The sequence below is a fragment of the Malania oleifera genome, chromosome 1 (assembly GCF_029873635.1).
Source record: "Malania oleifera isolate guangnan ecotype guangnan chromosome 1, ASM2987363v1, whole genome shotgun sequence".
Taxonomy (NCBI): Eukaryota; Viridiplantae; Streptophyta; class Magnoliopsida; order Santalales; family Ximeniaceae; genus Malania; species Malania oleifera.
In genome coordinates this window covers 7,290,831-7,301,203 of record NC_080417.1, presented here as the reverse complement: position 1 = coordinate 7,301,203, position 10,373 = coordinate 7,290,831, and the positions used below count along the sequence as shown (strand labels likewise).

Here is a 10,373-nt window from a genome sequence, read left to right as displayed (position 1 = left end):
GCCCGAGAAAAAGTTCAGGTGGCTGGGCCAAGGCAATTTTCCAAAAGATCGAGGTTCGTTCGACCGATGCACAATTTGGTCTACCGAACTCCATAATTCGGTTGACCGAGCCTATTTTGAACTAAACATTCCATCGGCCGGGGACGGTAAAAAATGTCAGCTTTTATGTTCGGTTAACCGTGAACAATACGTTCAATTTGGACTAGTAGCCCGAGCCAAGTCAACTCATTGGCTCTTTACCTATTCAGTTGACTGAGGCATTTTTAACGCGCCGAGTTCGATCAGCTCAAGCCCTTTCAAGCTTCAAGTTAAGTGCTAATTTGCCTTATAAGTTTTGTCCCTACAAGTGTAAGTGTGATATTTAATCTTTTAGGAATTTTTCATTATGTTCATGGGGACCTATGGTCAATCTACGGCCCAGGCTTTTTAATTTAGCCTAAAAACCTGGCGTCTGTCAACTGAAGTCTTTTCCATAGTCATTGAGTTTATTCAACCTATCATGCATGCGATGCATTAATTATTACAAACCATAATACAAACCCAAATGAATTAAACAACAAATACAATTGAAAAATGTTTTGTCTTCATTTCCTTTGCTTCTCCAAACACCACCATATGATGTGAGCATTGAGTTCTTCATGGCCTCCACCGTATCCTTACCCTTGCGTGCTAAAAATGTTCATGTACACAAACTCAGGGCACGGGTAAGATTCAAAGATATTTGTCATTATCAAAACAGGATATGACCTATAAAGTCAACATACTAGAATGTGATTGATACTAAAATATATGATTTGCACTGAGAAATGATCTATGAGAAACACATATATGATTTTATACAATAATGAAGTTATGAGATATACAAATATGATAATATGAGATATACTAATATGTTTTATACAGCTATGAAGATAAGAGAAACTCATATATGTTTTATATAGATATGATGATATGAGATTTATACACATATATGTTTTTTTATACAAAAATGATGATATGATATATACACATGTGTTTATATAGAAATGATGATATGTGATATACACAGATGTGTTTATATAGAAATGATGATATGTGATATACATAAAGATGTTTTATGCAAAAATGATAAGATGAGATATATATATATATATATATATATACAGATATGATGAGAATTATACAGATAAGATGAGATATATAGATGTGATGAAAAATGAATACAAAAATGTAGAAATGAGAATCCTGATTGACCAAAATTATACAGAGAGCACGGTACCGTTGCTAGCATATGTGTTAATACAACCACACATCTTGTATAGAGTGTGGCAAGACAGTCGATTGGACCTGTGAAGAGTAGAGTTACCCCCTAGGGTCCGAATCAGGATTAGGTAGGCCAATCGTATTACAAACGCATTTAGTTTTGATCTAACCTGATATGTCAGTCATGGCTAGGTCCCGCCTACAGGCAGCACAACCCAATCATGTGGGGCGAATACATGACGATGTGACGTGAATATCCTTAGGATGGTTCCTTATTACAGACACGATAATTGTATGTTATAATATGATGAACAGCCATGAGTTATAAACACATTGTGCTATATGCTGGTGGATACTCATTGGTTAAAATATAAATATGAGAAATGAAATGAAATGAAATGAAAAATAAACAGTCATGAGTTATATAGACCCAAACACTTTGTGTATTCCGCTGCATGGATTGTATGTATTGATGGACAAATTACCTGGTGCCCCACTTCGGGTCGAATTATATTGATAAATGGTATCAAAGATATTTGATAGATTGATTATTATTGTTAATTGTATGAGGAAAAAATGGTACAAAAATTGGGTCGTCACAAATCAGATACATCAATTGGACGAGTATAAAGGAATGTTAGTACCTTCTCTTTACATAACTATACTCTCGAATCCGACCTAATAACACAGACTATTAATTATCGATTTCCTTGAACTTAGGAATAACTTAGAGCTAACAAACTAGTGGTACATTAAATAGATGTTCTAACCTCAACTAGGGTAAAAATATATTAATAGTGACTCCATTGGACTATATCATGACCTATTTCTCGTCACATATAATACTCCTTTTTTTAATGATTGAGTTCATTATTTGGTTTAAGACAATTTGGATATTCAACGCGCTTATATTTTATAAGTTGACCCCTCCGAGACGTTGTGACAAGATTTTAAAAAAAAAATTTCTTATTATTATTTTCTTACCATTCTTCCACATAATATTCTCACATTGTCCTATATAAGGGCTTAATAAATTGTTAAATTTAACTAGAGTTAAGCAAAAGGTAACTTTAAAAGTTGTATAGAAAGTTGGATTTTAAAACTAGTTTTAACCTTTAAAAATAGAAGATTATTTGTCCCATAAATATTCTATTCTTGTTCCAACATTTAGATAATGAAAGGTCTCATATCCAAATTTTTTTGGACTTGTTTAATTATGAAAAAACATTTTCTTCTTAATTTTTTCTAAAAAGTATAAAATTCCTACTTATTTTTAAAATTTTTCAAGACAATTATTAAAATGGTAAAAAAAATTCAAATATTTGTTCAATTGCGCAAAATAATTTTTTATTTCTATTTCTAAATTTTAAAATAAGTATAAAAAATTAAAAAATTATATAAGGTAGTATTTGAGATCACAAATCGGAATATGCTCCAAGAAATTAGATATTAGATAGTATTTGGGATTATATAAGGTATTATTCCAAAATCTAAATTTCACTCTCAAATAAAAAAACATGAAATCTAAAATCTTAAAAATTGTAAAATGATGCTTTTTAACTTTTCTATACAAATTCAAAAAATTTAAAATTAAGTTGATATTTTTGTAATTATTTAAAATAAAAATAAAAAATAAAACTATTTCCACAGGCTAATAGTACCAAAAAAAAAAAAATTTATTCATTTTTTGCATACAAATGTTGTAAAACTTAAAAATTAACTAAGTTTTGTAATTCTTTGAAAAGCTAAAATGAAAAATGAGAACGGTTTTCCACAACTAAGTAGACCTTCAAATTTCAAATTAGACTTCTCAATAGACCAACAAGACCACAAATAATAATAATAATAATAATAATAATAATAATAATAATAATAAAAATAAATAAATAAATAACTAAAAGGTCTTCATCTGGATAGTCGATGGCCTTCCTTGTGTCCAAGCAGCTGACCTTTAGACCATTGTTTTCCTATAATCTCTCTTTAAGTTGGTGATTAGAAAGTTTTATCCATTCATCATTTTGAAAAGAAAAAATTCATGCTCCGCAGAATACATACATCTTGCAGGTTATGCTTAGAACGTTTTCTCTTCAAGAGGATTCAAATCAGAACATGCAATGTAGAATCTGACCAAAGAAGACACTTCAAATCTTAAGACTTGAGGCATTTTCAATGCTGAAATAACAGTGAGGGACACAAACCAGGCAAGCACAACGCAGGCTTCAAGCCATACTAGAGATGAATTGGGACTGCACAGTAATGTTCTAATTTACAAAATTCATTTTCATATATGAAACATTGAAACATTCTATTACTTTAATCAAAGGACGCAAAGTAAAATTCTTGTCATTGCGACCTGAACCACAGGGACATGATTTATTTACCTGGTGGTGGTGATTCATAAAAGCTGAACAGTACTTTCTACACGATGCATCTTTATGCGACTGGGACCTTGCAGCAGATGTTGAAAATATCATCTAAAGGAGCATGATCACCTGTCCCTTCATCTTTCCGGGCATACAACAGCTGCTTCCCTTTGAAGACGAACATTCCTCCCTAAACAGGGGAGAAGAAAAGTAAACAAATATGAAATGCCTCAGCCATCAAAGCAAATGCCACGGCCTAATATTAAGTGAATATAAATCCTCGATGTCAGGTTAGACTCGCACAAACCTGTTGCAGGACAGTGCTTCTATCATCTGGGGTGGCTTCAATTGTATAGTTCTTCAAAGCTTTCTGGAAAGCCTCAAATCTTGAAAAGACCTTCGCCTATCAAATTACAGTTGGATGTACATTATACACAGTGCAAATAAAATCACATTAGAATAGATAGTTTCTAGAAAATTGAAAAATAAAATTACGCTTGCTGGGTTGAAGAATGTGCGGCCAATACCATAGTACAAGCCCAAGACGTCATATGCCTGACACAAAAGATGTATTTCTCATAATTTAAAATCACAAAAGAAAAAAAAAATTAAAATAATAAAAAATTAAAAAAGGGTGAACACAATTGTGATGGCAGAAGCATCTTACCTTTCTATCAGGGTCGGCATAAAGGCAATCCAATGGAAATGGTAACTGTCATAAAACATTAGCTAAAAAAGAATAAGCTCCAAAAAAAAGTAAAAAAAAAAAACAGGGTATATGGTAAACACAATCAAGGAAATAATGTATGTTTTTGCAATATTAGTTTTGAATGCCATAGGCAAGATCTCAGACAATCCAAGATTTCCTGCTGGAGCAAAGAAAAATGGAGGTTGTGATGTCCCCCAGTCAAAAGTAGAAGGATCAGAAGCCTTGGTAGGATCCTCAGGTGAATCAATCAAAATCAACTTTGATGCTGCAGCAAGACCCTCAACTTTGCACGACACATCATCAGGGACTACCATGGCAAGGAGGTTTATGCTTGCTTTGTAATTTTGGATGCTAGTGATTTATTTATTGCTTATTTAAGTCGTACATGCAGCTGTTGTCTCTGTCCCTTCAGAGAAAGATGACTTCATAATTTCTGAATGGGTAAAATACACTTAATCTATGTTTGGATAGGCCTTGGATTGGAGTTATATTGGATTTGGATAAGATGTAATATAAAATTGTATTAAAATTTGTTCAAGTCCAAATCCAAATCCAAAATCCAAAATTCAAAATTCATACTTTCAAACACAGAGTTACTCTATATTTGGGAGCTTTGGAGTTCAGCCCTTGTATTTGGATTTGTGTTGATTTTGATAAATGCAGTGCTAAGTTTCATCCAAGTTCTCACACACAAATCCAGGTCCAAGGTCATGGTTCTAAACACAACATTAAAGCTTTGGATAAGTTTCAATGCCCACCTATCCCAAACAGGCCACAACCGAAGACTCCCAAATGCTGAAATGACCCGCGGGTCCACTCCCAGAACTTTCATTATTTACTTATTCCCAGACCTTTTAACTTGTTCCAACCCTTCCCCCCAGTCTCTCTAGTGCCACCCCACCATGACCAGGAACTTCTACTCCATTGTAAGAAAAATGTAGGATACAAATTTGTCCTCAACTTTTCACATAAACAGACTTTTTGTAAAAATAAAAACCCTATGTTTAAGAGAAATTTTGAACTTGGATTTGTGTGGATTTAGATGAGATGTAATACAAAATTATATTGAATTTTGTCCAAATCCAAATCCAAAGCTTGAAATCCATGCTCCCAAACACAGCATAAGTCTATGCTGCTAGGGTACTTCAAAAAATTTATACTGAGGATAAATTTGTTATTTATATGTTCTATTATGCAGATTGACTGCGGAGAAGAATTGAAACAATCACAAGTTTAAGGGGGCATCAATGCTTACTTAAAACTATTACACATTTGGTACATAGAAAATGGCATGGCAAAAGGAATAGAATCAAAATTTTCTACTTAATATCATCATGCCTTCCATTCAAATTTTCATTCCATTCCTTTCCTACCCCATTTCATTCTGCAAAACAAACATTCCATGCAAGTGGAAAGTGTATTTCCCCATTGGAAGTGCTGCACCATTGACTGCCTTACTAACAAAAGATGGTTAAGACTATTCCTTCTTTTGATGTTTTGCAAGAAGATGTATCATGTGAAGATGGAAGAAAATTACCAGGAATCCAAGAATCTTACGCCCTACCTGAATCAATTTTGCATCAAGTTGGGGGTTCTAGCTTCAAATGGGAGCTGATTGTTTATGGTTTTTTTGGGTTGTTTCTTTATTATCTCACTTAGTGCTAAATAAATAATATATAGACAAACATGTTCAGTAATTAAACAGTAAAATTAGGAAAGAAAAAATTTTGAACACGTTTAAACCAGACCACATTTGCAAATGAGAGAATCTGAATTCAATCTCCAACAGAATTTGGCAATTGAATATTTGGAATCACCTGGTTGTTTCAATGTCTTAACTGGTGAGTCAAATCATGTCTACCATTGATATTGTATAATTGTAATTAAGAGTTCTAAGAAAAAGTACTCCAGCACTCTAGGGCACTTGATACTGTAAAAATGTGCACTGAGGAAAGTTATTGACGAGGAGAAGATCAGCAAGGCTTTAGGCTTTGTTGTCACAACTTGCATTTCGCAATAAGGCTTGACGAGGATAAGATAGCCCACAAATATAAATCCGAATTTCAGAATTGTAAATTAAAAATAACTGCACTCTCGTATAAATAATTAAATAGTTCTTTGATGTAAGAAAGAACCACAATAAAATATCTACAAACATTGGATAGTTCTTAATACACCAGTATATCATGTTTGGTGTTGTAGCAAACACAGTGATGCTAGCCTGCTTCTGCTGGTCGGGTATTTTAAGCAAGTACTGACTAGCCAATAAATGAACTAGTCAATAAAAGTTTTATTGAAGAAACAAGATGCTAGGCACCAGTGTATAAGGGGAATAAAAAGGAAAATGCTTAAGAGTCTAAAACACAATTACAACTTCAGAAAGAGTCTTAAAAAGCCACAAAGGGCATGCCACAAATCCGCTTGATAGCAATGTAGGGAAAACTTCCTCAGTAACAACTCCCAAGTTAATAACAGGTATCCCCATGTTGTCAGATATTCTCCCACGAACAAATATAGAACCTGGACTGTTGCAAGTTCCGATCATGTCTAAGGCCCCAATTTCTAAAGCATCTTATTACTGCTAGTTCACTTGGTAGACTATTAAAAATTCCAATTCAAAATAAAAACCCTCCACAAAAATCGAAGTTTGTTTAGAACACAGTGGCACTGTGACAAACAAGAGAGGCTATATGCAGGTGCATGCTAGAATAATGCAATATAGTGGGGGGGGGGGGGGTGGAAATCACGAAGTAATATCAAATTAGAAAAAACATTACTTAACCATAGTTCCAATCTATCTGATAAATAATAATGAAAATGAACCCTGTTATAGTATATAAACTATTAAGACTATAAAGTAAAGCAAAGTGGCTATATTAAAATACATTTTTTTTCCTTGAAATTGGAGGTGACACAATTGTAACAGAAACAGAAGGAGAAAAGATACCCTCTCAGCAAGAATACGGGCTTTGTCAGGAGTACCAACACCAACAGCAATTAGTTTAACACCAGCAGAATCGAATCTTGGTTTCCATTCTTTTAAATCTGAAGCAAGTTCCCAGCTGAATAAATGCAAACCAAAAGGAGCACAAGAAAGGACAAGTCATAACAAATGCAGCAATATATATATATATATATAATGGTTTTAAATTAATTAGTAATATACCAGCAAACACATCCAAAATGCCTTAAAAGCGCAACAACAGCCATTCCCTGAAATTATTTATTAAAAAAAAAAATGGTTAAGTTCCAATGCTGATAAAAATACACTTGGGTGAAACCATGGTATAGAACTTTTCTGCATGTCTAGGAAAAGTTACAAATTTCAGGTCTCCAAACATTAGATTACCAAATATAATTTTGGGATAGAAACTTAGACTACAAACACAAAATAGAAAGAAATATAAAAACCAGACAGGTCATCCGTAGCAAGGGCCAAATCCTTGCTGTTTATACAGTGTTCCATAGTCTAGAAAATCTTCAAAATCTATTATATCATTCTTAGCTTAATAATCAGTCTACGGGCTCTGCTCCAACACTCCAGGACTAAACTCTGGCGATGTGGCAAACAAACTAGAGAAGCCATGCTCCACTCTACCCCCATAATGGGCCTAAGATTAGGAATTGAAGATATCCAATCCATTGCACTCACTGATCATACATACACGAAGTTTGCAGGGTTTTCAGTGCTGTGGCTTCTTTGTCAGAGCGAGTTTGAGCATATTATCCATCTCCACTTTCACCTCCATTTGATTCATAGTGAAATTCATCTCCTCCCTCTCCTTTGAACATAGCCTTCTAAGTCAAATTACATTAATCCTAAGCCTACTGCTTTTATCATGTTTAGACTAAGCAAACTGTGAACATAATCAACATGGAGCATGGTAAGATTGGAAACATGCTATCACATGCAAAAAACAAAAAAACACATTCTTTTATGGCAAAGGTATGATTTTGTTGAGATAACATGAGCCGGAATTCACACAAAAAAAATCATGGGTACCCAATATAAAGAAAGAGATAGGGGTGTACCTTGAACAGGGGAGAGAGAGATAGAGAGAGAGAGAGGAACCTCGCTGCCAAGTCTTGTTCTCAACCAAAAGAATCTATCAGGATAATGAAGGGAAATTTCCTCTTTTGCCCAAAAGGGGTGTTTAGACACAACTATAGCCCCATTCTAAAAAGGAAAATAATAGTTGGACCTTATATCTCAATAAAAGATGGTTCAAAGCTTAAAAAAGTGAAATTGAAGCAGAATTAATCCAAACCCAAAATATGCTCATGAAAGTTTAGAAAGAGATGGAGAACCCTCAATTAGTTTGCTCAATTAATCGAGAATCACCCGACTTTGATCAAACTAACCCCACACTTTCGCAAAAGATGCCAAGAGACCCTCTAGGGGGCTAGTGGTATTTTGGTAATTTTATCACCAAAGACTAGAAGGCCTTTGGACCTTCAAAATATGTAGATGAATCTTATAATTAGTAGAATAGAGGGAGGGAACTCTAAAAGTAAGCCCTAGCAAACTGGGCATCGACAGTGACAAAGTCAAGTAAGACACTCTTCCACAGTCTCATTAGTACTTGAAAAGGCTTCAACAACTCCGCAATCTTCTTTCTATTCAACCTTGCCTTGCTGACAAGTAAGACAGGAAACGTATACTCAACCAACCCATCATGCATGTGTGACCAGCAATACCTTTCCTTCAACAATGCCAAACTTCGACGTCATCTAAGGTGGTCTGCCCAAAGGGTGTCATGACACTCGCGCAACAATGTCTTCCTCAAGTCACTAGCTCGATGCACAAAAAGCTGGTTACCAATCATCCTCTTACCAAAATTGGCGGGCTTTGCCCTCTTCCACAAACTTTATAAGGTTTTAAGAACCTGGATCTTTGATAAGGTTCTCTTTAATGTGCTACCTTACCATTAAGCGTTACCAGCTATAAGGCAACAAACGCAGCCTCCCTACTCGGTGCATTTATGACTTAATTCATCCATCCCAACTTGTGCTTCAAAGAGAAATCAAACACACATGGAATTTTTCCAATGTGTCTGCTTGGGGATGACTTAAGTTGTATAGAGAATGACTGAAAACTAAGTTATCTGTTTTCACCATTAACTTGAAGTCAAGCAAGAAATGCATCTCCTCCTCTTGAGTTGGGTAGTTCCGCTCAGCTTGACTAAGCTTATAGCTCTCATACGCTACAAGATGTCCATCTTGTAACAAGACTCCACCAAGAGTACAATTTAACACATCTTTCTGTACCTCTAAGGGCTTCATAATGTCTAGAAAAGCAAGTAGTGAATCCCACATCATGACTTCCTTCAAATTTTCAAAGGCTCCTTAGCACTCCTTCTAGCTCTACTTCCAGCTGTGACCTTTCTTCAATAATTTACTTAATGAGGCAGTCCTCCTCGAGTACCCTCCACGAACTTGCAATAGTGATTGGCAAGTTCAAGAAAGGAAAAAAAGCTCCTTGATTGTCTTTGGGATCTTCCAATCTTGAACTACTCTCATATTCTCCACATCCATCCAAATAAAACCTTGTTCAACCACATAACCAAGAAATTTCATACTCCCTTCTAGCTCTACTTCTAGCTATGACCTTTCTTCAACAATTTACTTAATGAGGTAGTCCTCCTCGAGTACCCTCCACGAACTTGCAATAGTGATTAGCAAGTTCAAGAAAGGAAAACAGCTCCTTGATTGTCTTTGGGATCTTCCAATCTTGAACTGCTCTCATATTCTCCACATACATACGAATACAACCTTGTTCAACCACATAACCAAGAAATTTGATACTCTTCTAAGCAAAAAGCACTTCTCTTTCTTCACATAAAGGTTGTTCTCCTTCAACCTGTCAAAGACTTTCTATAGATGCTCTTCATGTTCCTCCAGAGTGGAGTTATAGGCAACAATGTCACCCACATATGCCACAAAAACTTGTTGAGGAAGTTATGAAACGCTTGATTCATCAATGTGCAGAAAGTCGCTTGTGCATTCAACAACCCAAAAGGCATAACCAAGAATTCATATACCACATACTGTATCACACA

At 34.9% G+C, this 10,373-nt stretch overlaps 1 protein-coding gene across 2 annotated transcripts in view; it reads right to left on the bottom strand.

Annotated features, from left to right (window-relative positions):
* Positions 1 to 450: 450 nt before the first annotated feature.
* Positions 451 to 10,373, bottom strand: part of LOC131144643 (thioredoxin-like protein AAED1, chloroplastic) — a 29,487-nt gene continuing 19,564 nt past the window's right edge. Inside the window, exons 2-8 of one of the 2 annotated variants that reach the window (XR_009133863.1) lie at positions 7,481 to 7,527; positions 7,262 to 7,376; positions 4,273 to 4,317; positions 4,101 to 4,160; positions 3,913 to 4,008; positions 3,624 to 3,795; positions 451 to 669 (exon numbers count right to left, since the gene is read on the bottom strand). Coding sequence is in view for 1 of the 2 variants with exons in the window: in XM_058093410.1 (XP_057949393.1) it covers positions 3,676 to 3,795; positions 3,913 to 4,008; positions 4,101 to 4,160; positions 4,273 to 4,317; positions 7,262 to 7,376; positions 7,481 to 7,527 (483 nt within the window). In the remaining variant the exon portion in view is untranslated. Of the gene's footprint in view, positions 670 to 3,446; positions 3,796 to 3,912; positions 4,009 to 4,100; positions 4,161 to 4,272; positions 4,318 to 7,261; positions 7,377 to 7,480; positions 7,528 to 10,373 lie in introns of those variants that run through there. The other variant, XM_058093410.1, reaches the window with a different exon arrangement.